We start from the raw sequence: 22,804 nt of genomic DNA on the forward strand, positions 1-22,804 counted from the left end.
TATGTATTTCCATACTTTTAGCTTTTTTGTACACTTCTCCTTAGTACAACATGAGACCATGATGAAGTTTAAATCTGAAGACAGCTTAAGGTGTAAGTACGACAGTTGTAATGGATAAAGTCATAATAACATAATACAATTGTTATGTCATAAGAATAAAGTCAGAATTTTCGGAGCAATATATTATTATAATATTAAGAAAATACAGTCAAATCATTAGAAAATATAGGGTTAGCCTTTATTATTTTAAAGGGGAATATCAGAAGAGTAGCTAGCAGCTGGCATTAATATGAGGAATGTAGAGCATCATAATAAGGTTGCACAGAATACTGAAAACTGAATCTTTTCTTGCATCAGCACATTTTTATAATTATCAGGACTCCGTCATTACTATAGTCAAAGCATATAGATATTCCTGTTCAAATATTACTCCAATACAAGTGAAACTTGCTGAGTTAAATTGTTACGTAAGTACTGCAGTACTTGCTTTTAAAATTATTTGAGTGTTCAAACTGTTATTTCCACTGGTAATATAAGCAGCCTCTATATTAGAACTGTTTTCTTGTACAACATAATATTATGAGTTTATACTTTTTCGACTGGGGCCCTAATATTCTGTTATGACCTTTGGAGTAGTTTTTAGTGATTAAAAGGATGCCCCAAAATTCAAAAATATAAGGACAACTACCCTGCTCTCTGTATTAACCTCTAGCCATCATAGAGCTTTATTCTTAAGCTGCCTTGATTAAAATATCTGATTTTATATTTCATCCAAGCATGCAAAGCAGAGAGCAACTCAGAGGCACACACGCACACACTTCAGCTGTACAGTTCCTTCTCCTTCCCTCATTTTACAGACTTACAAACCAATACAGGCACACACACTTGCACACTCATACAGTCTGCTGTCATTGTCAGTGCACAGGGTCAATAGCCCTCTTCCAGTCCATTAAGTAGTTATTGGTGAGCTGGTCTTTGTGCATAATGCATGCAAGCCTTTGGAAAGTCAAGCATCACCACGTGACATTTTTTAACACAACAGACTGAACTCCAGTAGAATTTAAGCAAGACTTCCCATTACAGTTTTAAAACAAGGAAAGAGGCAACAGAGGGACTAAAGACTCTATATGGAGCCATTTTGGCAGGATGGAAGCAGAGTTTGCAGGGAGCGGATAAAATGTTCCCAAAACAAACAGACTCCAGATAATCTCAGTTCCTGCAGTTGCCAGGAAAAACTAGACCAGGTGAAATGCTGATCTGAGCCGTTCTTTGTAAAAACAAAACACCAGGGGAACATAGAAACAAAACCAAGGTCAGTCTCGTCTCTTTTAACGCTTTTGTTGTGTTTTGGTTGAAACTCAAAAAGAGAGATATGTGGATTATATGTGCAATAGTGTGTTTGAATAAAAAGTGCTGGGCAGTGGAGCAGTGTGCAGATATCAGTCAGAGACAAGGACAAACAATCTGCCAAAAACAGATAAGGTCACTGATGACATACTTCCATCCTTATTTAAATGCTAACAACCTGCTCTAAAATGAACCTTGCACCAACAACACACTAATCATTTGCTCTGGCGTACTGTAGTGAGCAAAGTATTTAATCCTGCTTCTTGTTTCCATTATTTTTAGAGATGCTATAATAAATTAAAAGCTATGAAATATGTCAAACATCTAAATGTCAAGTGTTCAGGAGTTACTCAGTCAATCATTTCACGCTGGACTTATGGCACTCCTGAGTACTGATAGGTAATTAGCTTGAGCAAACGATCTATTTTGATGTTGATCAACTTATCTCAACCTTAAAGCATTTGTTTTCTTTAAGTAATAAATTAACCAAGAACAATAACGGAAAACAAGGCCATGCTAGGCCTTTGTAAAGATACACCAATATCAGCTGTGAGATCTGAAAGGAACTACTTAAGTAGACTAGACTTTACAAACGTGTGCTGTGCAGCCAAACATTTTTCATACCCACAAAGTTGATGTCAGTGCCAAGTGGTTAAAGTTTCCAAAACTACCAAGTTCAGCAGGAGAATTAGGAATAAAACGTGCTCAAGATAATTTCAAGTTACCCTAAAAACTTTGATTTGAGGTGCAAAGATACAAAAAAAAAGGTTTTTTTTTTTTTATCTAAAGCAAACAAAGTACATCTTCAGTGAAAAGTGGAAAAGCTGCGACAGAATAAAATATATGCGATATTATCAAAAAGTGTGGGCAAGGATAACAAAGGTTTTCAACAGAGTTCAGAATCTTATTATTGGATTGACATTTTAGTTGAAAACTTTCTGAAGTCACTCCATTATCAAGAAATGTATAATCAACATGCTGCAACAAGGTGGCTGCCCTCAGTTTCTTAACAAAAAGGTAACATTATGGAGCTGTTGGGGTTTCAAGGATCTCCTTCTTGGCCATAATAGCTCAGGTGCAGTGAGCAGACTGCTGGTGAAGGATGATGAGGGTCTGCCTCAAGCTGCCACAGCTGCCATAAATCTGACCAGGCTGACACAGGCCTGTATTGGAGGAGATTGGTGCAATGCCAGTGTGTAGCTTGGGGGAAGGAAACGCATCGAAGTGTGGCTCTAGGGGATGAGTACTGTCATGTTTTACAGTGCTGGGGTGAAGAAACACCTAGTTTCTCTCTTATGATAGAGGTAGCAGATTGCTCTGTTTCAGTAGAGTGAGGGACAAAGGCGATGCACGATACATATTCACATAGCAACCATTTTCCCCTGACATCACACTGAGGAAGTAAAACTTCTAGTTATAATGGTGTTCTATCGTATTTCAGCTTACAAATAATAAAAACATGGGCAATAGGCTGACATGTTTTTACAATTTGGACTTACATCTGACCCTATTTCAAGTTCAAACTGATAACTGATAACTCTGCCCTCATTTGACTACATCCTAGTTAACTGGCTTATAATAATATTTGCTAGTAAGTTACTCATGCTAACACAAGCCATTCAGACTCGGCAGCTTAGATTCCTTTTGTTTATAGGATTTGCAACCAGTAATGGAGCTGTATGACAAGCTAGTTTTTTAGCTTATACCACCCTGATCATGATTTGGAAAATGGAAGCCATGTGACTATGGTGAATGATAAAGTTAGTTGTAATAACATGGATGGTAAGAATTAGGAGGGTTAGTGGGATTCAATTCCCTTATGCAGCAAATATGTACAATATAAGGTTTTTTCTCTGATTTATATACATTCTAAATTAAATGTTATTAACAAAGGCCTCCGAGTCAAACTGATGACCACTGAAATGAAATGCAGCTGACCCGAGCTTGACTCTCAGCACAAGCTTTTAACAAACCATTGACTCTCTGTTGCACAGAGATTTTTTTTCTCCCTCTTGTATTGATCTTTGCTTTGTGGCTGCCTCAGCTGACAAGCAGCAGAAATCTATGCATGCTCTGTTAAGTGTCCTATGGAGATTCATCGAGACGTGTCTTCAATTGCTCAGCGCAATCTCAGCCTCTTCCTAATAGCTCGCAGTGCTCTTCAGTCTGGTGTTCATTAGCATGTCCTTTTCATCCTGGCTATCATGGCTTGTATGAGAGTTTGTGTGCGATTATGTCATACAAAACTTTAATGGACAAAAATAACACTCATGCAGACCTTTGTATAACCTTTTTTTTGTAATGTGATGTTTTGGGTGTCAAAGTTACCTTCTTGTTATGTTTAGATTGTTTGCTATAATGGTTAATTTTTTACATTTTTTAGGTCCTAAAGAATTGTCTTAAATTCAGAACTTTTACAAAGACTGTTGGTCTGTGGAACCATGAAGGAAAAAAGTCTAGGAAGCTGTCACTTACAAACAAAAAATATATTTTACCTTATTATAATACTTCAAATACATTATGCAAGACTTGGCTACTTGTTAGTAACCTTTTAGGGATTTTATGCACTTAACTTGGTTACGAAGTAGCTGTGTTATTTATTGCTAACTCACTTCAGACTTTGTAAAATAAATTCAAAACATATACTGTATTCTATAATCCCCTCGTATTGCAATATTCAGGGGCGTATCCAAAGGGGGTGGGCAGGGCCCCCTCGAGATCCGCCGGGCCAGCCTAGGTGGCCCATTGGCTATTTGCCCTGCCAAAAGGCAGGACTCATGCCAAAAGCAACTATAGTATAATACATGATGACTCAAGCTACCTTGCAGGATGACCTAATTTCAGGCAAAGAGGTTGAGTAAAGGTTTTAGCCTCCTAACTAACAGCTAGAATGTGCCCGCTTGTCAGTCAAATCAGGGAATACATCTAATTATGCAAGACTCGTTATTTTAATATCTTCAGAAGTTGTGACTTATATGTGTGCCAATAGAGAATAGCTATTCAGAGACCTGTGGTTGTCTTTTGGTTGTCACAGGCTGCTTGTAGCTTTCTTTGCATTTCAATTTACTATATTTCCACACAGTTAGAGCTCTAAATTGTGAATTTTGACTTTTTTATATTCGTTTTTAGATCTTGACGAATAAGGTATGACATTTAAATGAAGCCAATCAGTTGTGTTATTTTTTAAAGTTAAAACAAAATACATACACACAATTTATCTACACGGGAAGGTAACCTCTGTATGATACTTTATTAGTAGAGAGTAGACATATCTATTGGAGACAGAAAGGGTCATAAAAGCAAGTGTTGGTGTGTTTGTGCCAAGAGGTAACCTCCGGTCCAAAAATATGAGTCCAATGCGGAAGTGCTAAAAACTGCAGTCCATGGAGGATCCGCTTGAGGCTGGCTCCCGGAAACCACATACACACCAATTTTAAAAAGACGATCTTTACAGCAAAAATAAACATGTTTACAGCCCGGTACAAAAGATGAGTGTAGTCTGGATAGCTCATTCTCTATCCACACACACTGTTTGGGGGGTGAATTTTTTTCTAACACGGCAATTTCGAAGATATTGAGATTACGAGTCTTCCAATGAGAGGCACAGCTGACTTGATGGACAGGCGGGAACGCTGTAGCTGTTGGCTAGGAGGCTCAAAGCCCGCCTCTTTACGTCACAATCGCTCGACAGCAGCAATATGGCTGCCGCCAACGATTGACCTCAAAACAGCGCTTCAGAAACAGATGGGTCGTCTGTGGGACGTCACAGATACTAAGTCCATAGTTTATACCGTCTATGGTTTGTGCGCAAAACTTAATTTACCCCTGTGCCAAAGTTGGGCTATCACTTTAAAACAGTCCTGATACACCCCTGGCAGTATTGTTTAATATTCCCTTGGGAATTTGGAGCACCCTGATTCTGAGGGTCAAGTCCCTTGATTGGGTCACTGGAAGATTGAAGAGATAATACAAAAGAAATCACGGACCAGATCCCATGATGAAGTACTCTACCAGAAACAGCGTCACACATGAGTCATCAGAATCTTTTCCTGCAGGGTTTTCAGTGTTTATGTGACTTTATCTTTGTCTGTAGTGTGATGATAATAGATTTGCATGGCAATTTCCGGGGGGCGTTGCAGAGTCGGGTGGGCGTGTCTAAGCTCTACTGCCCCTTCCAACCAGGAAAACGCTGGAGGAGACTCACAGAGCTACACACACACACTGCCGTACGCGCACTGCAGAGGAGAGAGCAGGAGGACACGAGCTCCACAGGGGAATATGTCCGCTTTCTCACGCGCCGAGGGACGCAGCACGGTCAGTGCATATCCACTGCCTCTGCTTTAGTTCGGCATACAAATATCGCCCTGTCCCTGGTGCTGTTACTTGCCCATCCCCGTCCCCTCTTCCCCCTCTCTCACCTCCTCCATCTCCTCCTCTTCACCGTCCCGTCGCCAGGATGGACAAGACGCTCTGCAGTCCGCATCCTGTGTCCAACAAATCCAACTCTTCCTCGTCGGACCGCGTGAACTCATCGTCAAGGAAGCCTGGGAAGACTGGCTCTTACAGCCCAGGCTCCAGCTCCCTCGGCGGCCCGGCCGGAGCAGGGGGCGGACAGGGAGCTGTGCTGCTGGGGAACAGCATGAATCTGCAGCAGCAGCAGCAGACGAGGAGGAGGCAGATGGAAGGAGTGCTGAGCAAATACACTAACCTGATTCAGGGCTGGCAGAACAGGTGAGTGAGTACACAGAGGTGGATGAGGTGGTCAGAGAAAATTTACTTTTTAATGATCAGAAGTCAGCTCTGTATGGATCGTGTTGTTATTTGCCCCGTCCACGTTGCACTTTTGCCACCACGTCATCGTCAGGGGGGAGGAAGGGGGGTGGTGAGGAGGTGCGGGGGTTCAGAGCCAGGACTGCACATATGCTGCCTTATAATAAACTATTACACTGACTGCTAACAGGTAAACAAACACTTTGAACTTAGACAGAAAACAAAACTTAAAAAAACGTATTAACTCAACACAATGATCCTCCTTTAATAAAGTTTTGATGAATAATGTATTCATATTCTATCCAATTTTGGCTGACATAGTATCAAAAATGTGATGACCCAACTCTACAATAGTTGATGGAGCTAGGTTTAGCAGTGTTTTTGTATTAACAGCTGACAAACTTTCTGTTTTAGCATTTTTATTCAGAGCAAGATGCTAAAAAAAAACGTGATCCATCGATTCAGTGTTAGTATTTAATGTTTTTTGAGTCATCTTTAATAGAAAACTAGATATAGTGGTCTTGAACTGTCTCCGGAAATGATTATGTAATAATTGAAGACAGTAATTGTAAGTTTCAGCCCTATAGTGGTGAGGCATCACCTTTTTCTTGTAGTATATTGTCCAGTAAACCGCTGCAAAGCCTAGGGGTAGGCAAACTGTAAGTAGTACAACTCAGTGTTATGTTCTTTATTTTATGTTATGGCTAATAAATCCTAAGGGCTGTCTTATTAGCAGTTGGCTGATACGAACCTATTGCAGGTCAGCTCAGTACAAATGTTTGAGGTGCAAACTTCATTAGTCTAACAATCATTATCCTGAGTTATGTTATTACAAGGAAAAACACAGCAGTCAGTCACCTTATTGATAAACTGACTAATTATTGCAGTCGAGGTTCTAAGAGTCATAAAGATAGGGTTCATTATAGGGTGTTAAATGAGATTGTAAAAGTGTAGTGATAACAATAAAACATTTATACATTTGTGTAGCCGTGAGAGCACAAAGCTCTACAACTAGAAAACATTTTTATAGAGACACAAAGTCTGAGACATTTTTTACTGCAAATATGCAAAACAAAACCAAACACAGAAAAAGACCAGTAAATACAACAAACACACAAAACAAATACACAAACACCCAACTGACTGGGGAACAACTGACGACATCACAAACTATTTTTTGCCTTCAGGGGTTTCTTCAAGAAGCTCCTCCACAGCAGAGCTGCGAACTGTATTTCAAGAACAGAAGATTATGTTTCTGTCAAATGTGCATGCCCTTTATGACTCCCTTTTCTCTCCCCAAACCATGATCCACCTCTAAACCAAAACCAAAACCAAATACACTACTGCCTCAACCAGATTGCAACCATTTCCTTATGTGAAGCACATTGGTTGTGAGATTTAGGTTCAAGTTCAGTAGTTCACCTTGGATTTTGGAACCAGTTCACTGCCATTTAATGATGGTTCAGCCTCTCAAAACAATGGACGACTTTCTTTGTTTACAGCACGATTAGCAACTTGAGAAATATAAATGGATTTGGTGTTGACACATGGATTAGGATATCTGTTCAAAGACATTAAAGGTGACATATTACGCTTTTTTCATCAAAACATATTGGTCTAAGAGGTCCCCAAAACATGTCTTTAAAGTTTATGCTCAAAAAAACACTTTGAAATCAGATTTTGGCAAGCCTGAAAAACCCTCTTCTTCAGCCCTGTTCAGAACGGTCTGTTTTCCCTCTGACCACGCCCCCTCAGGAAGTGGATGTGGCCTCGGCTCTCCAGCACGTTGATCTAATGTTTACATGTTGGCTGAATATGCAACCGCGCTACTTCAACCCTCTGAATTTGAATCTGATCCTGACGGAGAGGCGTCTGTAGCAGGACCTTTCTGAACGATTGGTCACAGATTTAGTGTTTCTTGTTGTTTTATTTGTCAGTATGTCGACGTGTGTCTTGGTACACAGCTACTAACATGTAGCTATGTGGCTATGCTAACTAGCGCTAGCACTTTTCCTTGAAAAATAAAAATCATCCACTAGATCTTCAAATCTTCAGACGTGAGGAGTAAAACCGACCTCTGCCAGAAAGGCAGCAGGACCTTTCTGAACCATTGGTCACAGATTTTGTGTTTCTTGTTGTTTTATTTGTCAGTATATCGACGTGTATCTTGGTACACAGCTACTAACATGTAGCTATGCTAACTAGTGCTAGCACTTTTCCATGAAATCATCCACTAGATCTTCAATTCTGCAGACGTGGGGAGTAAAACCGACCTTTGTGTTTATTAAGACAGCCTACAACCAGCATGCCTCCCTCCTAAGCTCCTTGTTAGCACACGTGTGCAGGTAATGAAAATCGGAGGAGGGATTGAGTTATATTTTATCCAGTCTATGTGCTGAACAAGCTCCGAGCTCTGACTCCGTGACAGACCGGATATTGTTGAGACGTAACAAAAACACGGAAGTCTGAAACGGCTCGTTTCGGCACACATTTACAGAAAGGTGGAGAAATCAAAACAGGGGCAGAATGGATTTTTTTTGTTTTCGGGGGGTTTGTAGACATGCCAGGGAAACATATTTCAGGTAGAGAACCATTAAAAAGTCGATTTTGCATGATATGTCACCTTTAAGCAAGGGTAAATGCATCATGAGCAGGTGATTATGCATATTAGAATCCCTTAAGGGTACAGTTACTCACCCTGTTTGTACTCTTAACCGCATAACCCCCTTCTCAGTGTATCTGGCATTCAGTTGAACATTTCTGCTGATGGTAACATTGGATAAGGTGAACAGGACTTCTGCATGAATATCAGCTGACGTTTCTGGCAGTTGATACACCTAAAAGAAAATCATGAGGCAATTGTCACAACTTTTAACATAACTGCTATCATCACTCTCTCTTATGGTCTTAGTTTCTAAGTGACTTTGAGATGCACTTACCAGCTCTGCTGAAGTTGCCTGAATTGCAGGACAAGCTCTTGTTTCACTTTTCTCTATCAGAGATGGTGTGGGCCAGTGAGGCTGCTCTCACACCTGTGTACTGTTCGGTCATTATTACCTGACTCTTACAACAGCCTGAGGCGAAAAAACAAACATTTTTTTTCACATGAGGCAGAGGTGAAAAGTGCAGAACTACTTTGACATGCCGTGCGTGTGATCAGGCTGTCCCTAGTGTCGCTTAAATTGCTGTTGAGAATTTATCATAGTTGTTATGAGGTTTTGACCAATGAGAATGGAGTATTTAACACAGCTAAGTTATAATTAAAGCTAGATTTTGAGACAACTTTCAGTAGGTTTCATGTTGCACAATGGCAGAATGCATTCCCTTCTTTGGACTGTTTTCCTGTTTACAATGCTGCATGAACTCAACATGAAAATAAGACTATTCTTACTACAAACTGAAACTGAAACACCTCTGACACCAGAATGCAGTCTCACACATACAGATTTTTAATCTTTTAATTAGAGATTATGAAAGCACAAGACAATCATAGAAAGGAAGGATGAGATTAGGCAAAGCTCTGTTGAGTCCCATCAGTGTTTTTTGTGTCCTCTGTAAACAGCTTCCATTAATATCTGTGCTTCTTGCAGTGTTTCCATATTTTTCTGATTCCTCACTTTGCTAGGGTTACTCTGAGTTCTTCATACATGTTGTCAGACTGCTTTTTCATTAAATATCTCCTTAACTTTACTCTCAGGATCACCTGAATTAAGTCTACAAGTCCCAGCCTTGCTGTGTAGCTGTACTCGTCCCAGGTCACTGTGGTTAGTGATATCACACTGTTACTTTACTCTCCTCCTTTGAGCAGACATTGTCCTCATACCTCGTGGTGGTTTAATACTGCTAGTGAAGCACTGCAGCTGCTCTCATAATGAACAACATCTCAGCAGCAACAACTGTGGAGAACACAGCAGTTAATTATGTGCTCGATGCAGCATTTATGAGTTCACTCTCTGCTCTGTCCGATTTACTCAACTCAGACTGGAGAGGAGTTTTTTACGAGAAGCTTTGTGTGAGTTTCTAAATGTTATCGCGTAACTCGAGCCTACACCTGTTGTTGTTATGCGCTGCATGAAACATCTAGCTGTATTTTGGGTAATTAAGCTGAATATAAGATCTTTGATTGTGAATTTCCTGTAAGCTGCAGAACTCTTGTATACCTAACATGAATTATGCAGGGTGCATTCTGCAGATGTGGTGTAATCTGGGGAATGAAATTAGTCCTTTATAACCATCACGCATGCAAAAATAACCGACTTGTTGCTGCTGCAGAGGAGGAGGAAGCTACAGTGTTTGTTATTATGTGGGATTGAAGCCAGTGTATGTGACTGAGAAGAGGGGTGGGGTAGGGGTGTGGAGGTGGAGAGCTTCTTCATTCCCTCCCATTAAACTGACAGGCGGGTGATGCACTGAACTGCATCTTGATTTGCACCCACAGGAATACATGAGTGTAGGAAGACACACATGCTCATGTCACATCGGTAAGAGAAAGCTATTATAGATGAAGGGAAATCGAAAGTGTGTGCCATGTTCAGGTGGGATTTACAGTCTCCTTATCAGACGTGCAAACAAATGTCAGATAGCAGGAGTGTTCTGTGTGTAGGCTAAACTGTTAGCAGGGAATGTATTTAAGGAGGGTTTTCTTTCTTTCCCTGGGGCCATGATACCTGTCCAGTTTCAGTTACAAAGTGCATCAAGGTGAAGGTCAAACTTTCAAGGAGAGATTCCTTTGGTTCATTGACCGGAGCAGACTCAGCAGCCCTGAGCTCAAAGGACGTAAACACAGGTAGAGAGCAGAGATAAATCCTAAAACTGTATCCAGACAATTCAAAGACTATTTTCAACTAATTTATTCTTTCTTTATTCCATGTAGCTATTACTATTACCACTGCTATTAGTTATCACTTGAATTACCCCATCTGCTATCAAGGATAGTGATTAAAATCATGAGTTTTAGCTCATCAGGAAACTGTTGTGATGTTTCAAATTAGCATTAAGTAATCATGGTGGAATCCTGATGTGATATGTCTTCAAATAGATCAGGTTCATTTTGCTTTTTTTTATTTATTTAAAGAGTTTACGAATCATAGTTTGTTTCATGCTGGCCTGTCTGTTCCTAATACAGTTCATAGTTTGACATAGTCTATAGGATGTGATGTGTATAATAGTAGGACTGTGTTTTTTTCCCCAAAAATAGTTTATTTTTTAGAGAAGCTCTCATCGGACAAAGACCACACAATGTTACATGCATAATAATAGATTTACTTATTGGCGCCTTTCTGGACACTCAAGGTCACCTTACAACATGCACAAATACATAAATACAACAATAACAATACAATACTAATAAATAAATAAATAAATAAATACTTTTTATTTTTATGAATTCACTCAGAACAGTTGGACCTGCATTCACATTTCCCATTTCCTACTATGCTCATGTTGCATGTCAAAGTGATGCTCTGCTGAGCTGAGAGAGTCCAGCACCCATGTTTTAACTTCTGTTTACAACTTGGGCAAAGCCACGTCAGTGATGGGTTGTCTGGAAGGTAAGGTGTATCAGGGCTCCAATGTTATTATGTTACGCAAGCCGTCATTCTCCACAACACCATTCTACAGATCTTTTCAAATAAAGTGAAGTGTACTGCATTATTTTGGTGGCATGATGTGTGCAACACGAGCTCTGCTGTCTGCATGTCGGAGCTTGGCAGGGACAGGCTGACACAAACTTATGCACACGAATGCACACACAGAAATGCCATGCTCTGCTGTTTACCACATTTGACATCAGCTACTTTGCTGAGACTGGGTTTTTGGGGTCAGGACTCTGTGACAGGGCATCTGTCTAAAGTCTTGTTCTGTCCCTCCTGCTCCTCACTGAAACAGACATACATCGATGATCCCATGTAACTATTGCTTGTTTTTGTTTTTTAGACTTTATTTTTCTTGTTTTGTAACAAATATTTTACAAACAATACTGAGAACATAAGACAGACAGGGTCATCATCATGAGTGAGGTAAAATACTTGACATGATATACCATAATAAGAGACAGAGAGGAGAAAAAAAACAAATAAACAAACAAGCTGTGTTATTCAACAGCATGCATGTCCAGTTCTTAATAGTCTGAGAATTTCTTTAAAATCCTTAAGGTCCTGTTAGTTCAAGGTTGTCAACAGCAGGCACAAACAAGGCATTTTCCACAGCAGAACATGCAAAATATATAAATATATAATATAAATTATAGAAATCATTACATGTTAATATAAGTTGTCCAGTTCTTCCAATATTTTTCCCCATTTTTCGTTGCATGTCTTAGTGAGAAAGTCAGTTGTTCCATACAATACATTTCTTGAATAATTTCTTTCCATTCATTGATTGTAGGGGATTCTTTATTCAGCCATTTCCTGGTTATGGCTTTCTTACTACCAGCTAATAGTATCTGTAATACCTGTCCTGCCTTTTTAGCTCAGTTGGTATATTTCCTAAGTATATGACACTGAAGTTAAAATCAAGCTTTGAGGCAATCATAGATCTGATCGCATTCACTACATCTACCCAATATGTAACTACTATTTGATATACTCAGCATGTATTGAGGTGATTTGTTAAGAAAGCCACTGGACTCAAACCAGTGTCATCCAGATTATTTCTGGCGAACATCATGAGTACTGATCATGTGTTACCTGTAATATGAAGTAAAACTATTCCTATATTGGAACTATAAAACATGTTTGTCTGTGATCATCACAGTTTTTTAATTTTAGACTGTCCTATTTTGCCTCTGTCTGTGAAGCACTTTGCTCAGCCTTTGTTGTTTTTGAGGTGCTACACAAACACATTTGGTTCGACATGACATGACTTGACAAACACAAACAGTGACAAAGTAGGGGGTGAGGTAAAGAGCACACAGCAGCAAGAGTCTGCAACAGGAGGGATGTAATCAACAGCTTGCTTGCTGCTAATGCACCAGAAAATAACCTGCCGTGTTCGCACACCATCTCACACAGAAATCATCCAAACTGTGTGCCCGGAGGCTGGCATTGGGAAAAAAATAAAAGCACATGCGGTGCACCTGAGTGATACGAGGACAGTATCAGGAGGGCAGTGCATGTGAGTGGCTTTTTGAAGTATTATATATTCTACTATTAATTTATTTTAGAATAATCAGTGTGATAATTAAAGATGCAATCAGTGATAACAAAATTAGTATAAATATAGTGAATTTTTTTGTAAAACCCTTGTGAACAGGGGTGTGTCCAGACTCCAGAGAGGTGGCCAGGGGTGGCACACGCCCCCCTTGAAAGCTGATTGGCCACCCATGATGCCACCCCAAAATCCTAAACTCTAACTGGCTATTTTCTTTGTCAGTTGCAGGACTAACATCAAATCAACAATTTGGACTTGGAGCATATTTTTTTTGTTGGTACTTCCAGTATGAGAGAAATGCTTCACACATCTACTTTGAAAGTCAGTTACATAAAAGAGAAAATAGTCCATCCAGGGTTGCAAGCAAAATCTAGCACAATCAATCAATCAATCAATCAATCAATCAATCAATTAATCAATTAATCAATCAATCAATCAATCAATCAATCAATCAATCAATCAATCAATCAATCAATCAATCAATCAATCAATTCTTTATTTGTATAGTGCCAAATCACAACAAATGTTATCTCAGGACGCTTTTACAAACATAACAGGTCTAAACCATACTCTATGTTAAATAGTTAACAAAGACCCGACATCAAGACAAGGTTTCTGCCTTTTAACAGTCAGAAACCTTGAGCAGAACCAAACTCATGTTAGACGGCCTCCTGTCTCGACTGAGTTGAGGTTGGAAAGAGGGATAAAGGAGATTAAGAGGGAGAGAGGGATGATAGTGATGAGACGGAAAGTAGTAGTTGTAGCAGCTGGAGTCTGGCACGTCCATAGCAGCAGGCAGTCTATGGCAGCGACTCAGAGGAACCTACAAGGGAGCTCAGGTACACCAGAAAGGTCTATGGTTAGTAACTTATTGGACAGGGAGAGTTAAAGTAATTGATAGGCAGAGAGAGGGGTGAGATGGGATCCCAGTGTGTTACTTCGCCTGGCAGTCTAAGCCTATAGCAGCATATCTAAGAGCTGGTCCAGACCTGATCCAGCCCTTACTATAAGCTTTATCAAAAAACTATCTCTAACTATCAAAAAGAATTTTACTGATGAAGTTTTGGTACAGAAAATTTGCCATAAAATGCTTTCTTTGACAGTTTTTTAAGTTCTTAAAATTGTGATGTTGGACAAACATCTTATGAATCCTTCAGGAACTGAGTTTAGAGATACAGTATTAAATGTTGCGACCCTGTTATGTTGTTTTTTAAGTTAAACAATTATTCACAGGACTTAAATTTGTATATTTAACTGCCTTGTGAGTAGTTAAAGTAGATGTGATTAGTGGAGAAAACAAAAACAAGTTAGATAAATGGCTCTTCTGACACTCATCATACTCCGGTAGAGATAGATTACATGTAGTTGATATAAAATATAAAATCAACCCAAAACATCTAATTAGAATTTTAAAAAGCTGAAATAAATAAAGGCTGTTACAGATGTTTATAGTTCAAAGTTGCCCCTGAAGTCAACATCATAAGAAGAAAAGTATCTTTGCCAGCACTGACAGACAGCTACTGCTTGAAGTGCCTATAGTATTGATATATATAGTTGGATTGGAAGGAGGAGTGGTGGTGGCAGACGGTGTTGGAGTAATTACAGTCATCAGTCATGTTCCAGTATTCATCACACGCTATAACAGTGTGTGTGTGTGTGTGTTTGGCAGGCGATGTCGTGGTGGGCAACAGAACTGAGTGGAGCTAATTCTGCTACTGTGTGGGAGGCCATGTGTTAGCATGAAGTGCTGTTATGTTGTGTAGGAGCTCTGTGTGTGTGTGTGTGTGTGTGTGTGTGTGCGCGTGCGCGTGTGTGTGTTTTTATGTTGGAGGAAATGTGCTTGATAGTCATTTCTATACACACAAATATGCATAGTATACTTGTGAGGACCCTGTGGGGCATAAAACATTCCTTTAAATCAAGAGCTGAACTGGTAGTATGAACCAGTTTAGCATATAAAGTGTCCAAGAATAACTTCACCTACCTTCTGTTATGTATCGTTTATGCCTCATACACTACATATTTTGAAGTGATGTGAAGTGACACTATCCCAAACATTTCCAACAACATCCAATCCCAGGGAATCAATGGTTTTATTTGAGGTCACTATGCATTTCATGTGATCACAAGGGTGAACACCAACATGTGAAAATTCTCCTTTAGATAATTCATGAAAACGAAATAACATACTATAAATAATTGTGAAGTAACTATGCCAAACATAATAAACATATAAAATAGTATGAAAGATCGTCATCTGCATAAACTACCTTGATCTCTGTATACTTCAAACTGTCATCAAACTACTTAGCTTGGAAATAAAAACCAGGCATTGTGTTGAAGAATAAATCTATTTTTTTCAATTCTAATTCTGTGTTTGCAGGTTTTCAAACTTTGTCTTGTGTAACAACAAGGATAACCTTGTGCTCAACAAGTTGATTGGTAAAATGAAGGGGCAATGGAATAAAATTGGAATGAAAGTAGTAGTGGTGTGGTGGTGTTGATAAATGAAGCCAATGAGGAAGTGCATAAACCAAGCGGCAACCTCCAGTCTCTAACTATGAAGCCCATGCGGAAGTGTTATAAACTGCAATACATTGAGAAACCGCTTGAGGCTGGCTGCAGAAACACCAAAAACCACATAGACAGCAACTCAAAAAGACGATCTTTGCATCATTAATAATTAATAATTACAGCCTGGTTCAAAAAATGGCTTGGCTCTATGCAGCTAATTTATCTATCGGCACACACTGTGCAGGGGTGAATTTTTTTCTAACGCGACAGTTCAGAAGATATTAAGATTACAAGTTTTTGCCAAAATAAGGACATGACTGATTTGTCTCCCAGATGGGAACACATAGCTTTTGGCTAGGAGGCTCAAACTCCGCCCATTTACGTCACACTATGACTGGTTGAGTCTGGCATTACCAATATGGCTGCTGCCAAAGATTGGCTTCAAAACAGTGCTCAGGAACAGATGGATGACGTCACAGATACTACGTCCATTATTTATACAGTCTATAGCATAAACCTGCAGTTCCCTGAGTGTCTATCTGAGGCTGGCTCCTAAATCCAAGGACGACCTGTTACAGCCCATATTAAAATGCCCTTTTGACAGCAGAATTAAACATTTCTAAAGCATGGTACCAAAATGGTTTTGTTTTTTAGACTTCTCTCCTTGACAACTGTATGGGGGTGAGTTGTTGTTTTGTAACACCTCCATTTGGATCATACTAAGGCTACTAATTATCCACAGTTAAGCTGACTTCAAATGAAACTCATAAGGTCATGAAGTTGTGTCGTAAATTTTTTGTACAGTAAAGTACAGTAGTTGTTTTCTAGAGCTACAGCCTCCACCTCTTTGCTGGTTTCCAGATCCAGGCTATGCTGGAAGAGAAAATGTGAAAAAGGAGAGGTCAAAAGTTGAAATGGTGACTGTTTTTCAAAAAGTTAAGAAACTTTCTGCTGGAACTTCTGTTAGTTGCTGAAAAGCTGACAAAAAATGATGCAGACTTTGTCAGGAAAGTCTTTTTAGGCTTACAATCCAAACAGCCAGGCTCCTGTTCTGTTTTTGACACAAACATGCACATTCATATACATGCACTGAACACTTGTAAAACTGGATGTAGAGTGCTGAGATTTTTATTTTCTAGAGTTACTAAGATGGTTATGTGTTACAAAATAAAGCTGTTGGACTTTTTCTGATGTTTTTTTTTTGAGTGATTCACGATAATGAAGATTAAAATTCATGCAGCGTATGCCTGCATACCATACCATCATGCTAAAAGTAAGAATACTTTAGTCAAAGTTGTTTTTGTAGTTGTAGATCAAAGACTTAAAGATATGAATAAATTGCATGTGGAGGTACGGCTACATTCCAGTGTAATGATGTTTGAAATGGACTTTAATTTCAGAAAGCGAAAAAAGAAAAGAAGACCTCTGTGGAGGGAGATATTTCCCCTGTTGTCAGATAATACACGGGTTTGCTTACTGGCCTAATGATCGTTTGTGCATCATACAAGTATTCCTACGTGATTTCATAATTTCATGATTGGAGGCCGGATCTGCAAGAAGTGCTTCATATGTAGGTTCTAAATTTATGTCTCTCTAAATGGTCAGCAGGGTGGGGGGATGAATCATCTTTTTGCAGATGTGTTAGCTGGAAAGGATCACTGCTGTGCTGCTTTGATCAAAGCTGTGAGTCTGAGTGGTGCAGCTCTGGTGGGAAGGAAACCTATGGTGTTTGATTTTGTTGATTAAAAAAAGCCTGCTTAGTCCTTTGATACTCTTTTTTTTAAGGTATTACATTATTAATATAGATTCTGCCTTTTGCTGAGGAGTTAACTCAAAATCTCAATTTAATCACTTATTCTTTTCTGTGCTGATTATTGTGTAACACTTTCCTTATTATCAGATTAAGTTTGCAAAGTTGGCGTTGAACTGTAGATGCTCAGGCTTTCAACTTAAAAGTCAGATTTGAATGAAGGAAAGTTAAAGAACAAGGTTTCAGTCTCACGAGCAAGTGTAGGACCATGTGAAACGTGCAACAGAAGAATGGGTGTTTGAGGAGACACTGTGTTAGCTGCTGTTTTCAAGGTCATGAATTCACTCATAGCAGCACATGGATCAAAACTGAGACATAAACCTACATCAGTGGATTTTTATAGAGTCAAACAAATAAAAAAACAGAGCACGTACTCTCATCTCTCACACCAGAATCCTGTATTCTTCCTAGTAGGAGTTGGAGACCAAAACAGAGTTACACGTATTGTCAATATTGAACTCAACAAGCTGATAACTCAACCTTATGCTGTTTCACCTTTTTTTATTTGATGTTTTCAGCTCCCTTGGAGGTTAAGATAATTGCATATCTTCTTTTGATGCTTCATAGTTATAAGATATTGTCCTTACATAACTCACATACATAACAACACTACACATTTTATTACTAAACATATACAAATAACTCTTCTTCCTCCTTTGCTGGTATTCTGCCTTTGTTCTTGTTTGCATTCTTGAGAATTTACTGCAACAAAAAAAAGAACTGGGGAGGAGATGCAAACTGTGCTGACAGGCTATTTCCTGCAGCAACAATGTTAATGCCATCAGGAAATGGCATAGTGATTCTGTTGATGTGGATAAATGTCCTTGACTAAGCGTAATTATTTTTCTGCTGGTGATTTGTCAGAAGGATATCAGCAAAAAGAACAAATGGATGAGCATCAGGATGTTCTGTGTTGTGACAGATGTGTCTTTAACCACACGCATAGGGCTGATTACATCTCAGAGTTTTGGATGATATGTCATAGAAGCTGAGTTTAAAGCTTTGGGTCCCTTGAAAAGTTAAAGCATGTGTCTGTGCAGCAAAACCTGTAGAATTGAATTACAGTTCATGTTACCAGCAATAATATTATGCTAAGATAAAATAGAGAATATTTACCACATAGGATTAATATCAGTGACAGTTGCAGCCAAGTCATATTTTTGTGGAGGTTTTCTTGAAATGGCTTTGTATTAAAGCTATTATATTGAACATAGTGTTAGTTCAGGCAGGCCACGAAGTCAAGCTCGGCCCACAGTACATCAGCTGCTCTTTCTCCTGTCGTTATCTACTTTCATGCCCACAAAGGTGAGCTGTTTACTGTGAGCACAGACTCTGCGGTCGCTCAGGTCAGCCGTTATCAGCGCTGCTATCATGCAAGAGGTTGAATATAAAGCCTGAGGGTTTGATTGGGCACTATCCATCATGCTAAAGGTCTGTATTGTGGTTCAGCTGCAGAGGCAAGAGCGCCTGGAGGGGTCAACTGTAAAAGCTTTGACTCTGCTGACTGAACGCAGGATAAGATTCACAAACAGTACAGTATGTGTGTGTGTGTGAGGGAAAAAAAGAGAGGGCTGGATAGAAACTGACGCAGGCAGATTGTTCCCTGGTTGGCTGTAGTCGACATAAATCACAAGCTCTCCTGGTGGAAGGGGGCAAGACGGGAGCAGGGATCAACTTTCAGCGAGCTGTATCCTTTACATCCTCTCTGTGGAGGGTTCATGGGGAAATGTCTGATGTGAAAGAAACAGGAACAGAGTTATTTGTTCTTTTATCGTTTTCATTTTCTAAGACTAGATCAATTAATTGTGTAATGTCTTAGCATAACAAACAATGTTTCTTGTCTTGAAACAATTTGTCAATCAGGTTTTAAGTAAATCAAGAATTTGAACTTTTTTCTTGCAAAATGCTGACCATTGGCAAGCTGCAGCCTCTTAAACTTTGGAGTTTATTGTTGTTTTTTCTGTTTACATAAAATGTAAAGGGACTACATTTGTGTTACATTTTATTGTGAGAAAACAAACAAATAAAATGTGTTACCTTAGGCTGTGGGCACCAAGGATGTTCCAAAATGTTTTATTCCTGGGTCATTTAAGTGGTAATTTTAACTCAGACTAATCACCCAGTCTAAAAGTAAGAAAACACTCAGTCAAAATGTATCACAATATATCTACAGTAAAGCCGGATCACAGACTCTGTGGGTTGACAATGTCAAATTAGTTTACTGAGTGTAGCTAACATTAGCAGGGCCAGCACCACCAGTCTTCGGTCCTCCTTTCACACATGCCAGTGATGGTCAGGCATTGTTACAGTTGAGTGTTTATATGCCATTTTAACCAGACACAGCCTACACACAACTTTATCTCCATTTTCTGATTAACAATGCTGCCAAACCACGCTGCGCTATGAGATGTCATCTGTGCCTCTATACATCTGGGTAGTAGAGCATTTTAGCATTATGGCAATATCCAGGAATTATTCTATGAAACAAGGCTAAGAGTCTGCAGCCAAGCTAGCTTTCTGAACTGCGTTAAAGCACAGTAGTGCTTTGAGCTAAATGCTTATGTATGCATGCTAACATACTGTCCATAACAAAGCTAACAGCCTGTTTTTCAGGTTAATGGTATACCAATTAAGGTTATGTTGGGATTTTGCATGTCCACACTTTCTTTTATAAATGAACACAAAGTAAAGGCTGGAGAGTAAACTAAATGATTTAAATTTACCCCTGAGACAGCATGGACATATGCTTTATACCTTAAGCCATTTATTTTCTTAAAGATACTTTCAAGTCGCACTGCTCCAGTTTTTAGTGCTGATTCAATCCCTGTGCTCTTTTCTACCAAATTAATAGTCTCCTCCACGCTTGACAATTTTGTAGTCTTGTCATCATTTTTATTTAACAAGACCAAGCTGAGGGCCGTCTTGACTGACTGACATTTAATGAGAAGCTCCATTTATTGGGGAACAGGTTATGCTTAGCTGATACCTGATTTGTCTAATAAGGTTCAAATCCTGAACACTTACAAAAACATGCAACTCAGATATGATGCTTTTCTAGTTTTCCTCAGCTTTTGTGTCTGACTGTTTGCTTGAGAGAAGACAGTACAACAACAACAACAACAACAACAAGAGATAAGAAGTCAATGTAAAAAGTGAATGGTATTTAGGTTTTTTTAGTCATATGCTTAAACACTAACAGATTATTCAAAAACCTGTGAATGGATCAAAACATAAAAGTTCATAAAATCTATTTGTGAATTTTTTTTTATCCATAATATTTAACCAATCAGTTAAATTGATATAGCTTCTTATAACTGTCAAAAAATACCAAATTACCTACCTCCAGTAATAAAATTGTTCAGTTTGTCTAATGTCTACACCAAAATAGATCTTTGGTTTTGAACATTATTCTGACTAAACAGGAAATTAAAGCGCTGTGAGGAGTTTTCATCTGGTTGTGAAGAAGGTTGAAATGAATATCTTTGCCTCTTTATGACCCACAAATGCAAACAAGATCTCTAGTAACAAGATTCCCATTTTCTGTGTGGGGAAAGTTTCAATGTCTGAAACTACTGCGAGCGGGTAGGTGTCAGACCAGAGCACTGACAGCACACTAAAGAAGCCATCTTTCTTCGAATGATCAAAAGCAAATACTTACACACATTTCACTGTTCAAAGAGAGCCTGATAATTTTGTAAAATAATTCTACTTTGGCATGTACAAGACAAGATCAGCAAATAGACAAGATGTATATATTTGCCCACCGGTGGCACCACAATCACCACAGCAGCTTTAAGTAGAGTGTGTTTGGGTTGTATTCGGTTGCTCAATCGCAAGTTTTGAAGTTAAAATTTAATATTATTTTTATGAATTGAGGTATTCTGTCGGATATTAAATGAATACAATCATGCTAATTGTTTTTTTTGCCTATACCGTTTCACTAACTGCAACCATTTAGACTAAATCTATGTTATTCAGTCAAGTCAAGCTTGATTAAGCAGGCCAAGGTTATGCCTGGCCATAAGTTTCCACATAAAAAACATTTTACCAAAGACAGATGCTACTATAACTTCATTGGTGTGACATTTAATATTAGAGATACATTGCAGTGATAATTGATGTGTTTTAAACTACAGCATAATAACAGAATGATGTGGGTCATGGTTACTTAAATGATGAAAAAAAAAAAAAAACACAGGGGAGTAATGATGTGCACATTTAATCAACTCAATATATATGTTAATATAGGCCTGAAATGCCCTTCATATGTTTTGATATGTTTTAATAAGCCCAGATGACATCTGGTTGGCGCTGTGCTGTCGTATTTTAATATAAAGAAAAAGGAGATGAAGTTGTGTGTAGGCTTGGTTTTGAAATGTGTAACGACGACCTAGCGGCAACCCCCGGTCTAAAAATATGAGACCAATGCGGAAGTGCTAAAAACTGCAGTTCATCGAGGATCCGCTTGAGGCTGGCTCCGGAAGTACCGTAAAGCAAATACACACCAATTCAAAAAAGGCGATCTTTACAGCAGAAATAAACATGTTTACAGCCTGGTACAAAAGACGAGTGTAGTCTGGATAGCTAATTTCTCGATCGGCACACACTGTACAGGGGTGAATTTATTCATTACACAGTAATTTAAAAGAGATTACAAGTCTTCCAATGAGAGGCACAGCTGACTTGATTGACAGGCGGGAACACTGTAGCTGTTGGCTAGGAGGCTCAAAGCCCGCCTCTTTACATCACAATCGCTCAACAGCACCAATTTGACACTGTTTACCAGCAGACACTGGGATCCTGTGTTCAGCTGTGTTTGATAAATCATGCTAAATTATGGCTGTTGTCTGATTTTTATCTCACCTTTAGATTTGTAGATCAATTGGAATCTAAATTTTTGTTCAAAAGAATAGGAGATAAATGGCTCCAGAACATCCTCACCTGAGAGGTACTGGAGTAGACAGGTGAAGCTTTGTGTCTTCTTCAACAACCACACAACTTTGATGTGGCAACAGGAAGAAAAAGCAGCTCTGTGTGTGAGAGAGTGTTAATCAATATGGCCGCCTCTGTAATCCTGGCGTGTTAGGAGAACATTGATCGAGAACATGGGTGGATTTCAGGGAAGAAAAAAAAACAATGCATTCAAGGTCGTGCTGGGCCAAAAGACACGACAAAGAAAATTCCTGAACTCTCAGACCCCTTTAGACAAACAGG

At 39.1% G+C, this 22,804-nt stretch overlaps 1 protein-coding gene across 1 annotated transcript in view; it reads left to right on the forward strand.

The window, feature by feature from the left end:
- The first annotated feature begins 1,294 nt into the window (after window positions 1-1,294).
- Window positions 1,295-22,804, forward strand: part of LOC117828500 (oxysterol-binding protein-related protein 10) — a 97,277-nt gene continuing 75,767 nt past the window's right edge. The window contains exons 1-3 of the mRNA XM_034705679.1: window positions 1,295-1,312; window positions 5,530-5,661; window positions 5,803-6,078. Coding sequence (XP_034561570.1) covers window positions 5,804-6,078 — 275 coding nt within the window. The 5' untranslated portion in view covers window positions 1,295-1,312; window positions 5,530-5,661; window position 5,803. The remainder of the gene's footprint in view (window positions 1,313-5,529; window positions 5,662-5,802; window positions 6,079-22,804) is intronic.

The sequence above is a fragment of the Notolabrus celidotus genome, chromosome 16, assembly GCF_009762535.1.
Source record: "Notolabrus celidotus isolate fNotCel1 chromosome 16, fNotCel1.pri, whole genome shotgun sequence".
Taxonomy (NCBI): Eukaryota; Metazoa; Chordata; class Actinopteri; order Labriformes; family Labridae; genus Notolabrus; species Notolabrus celidotus.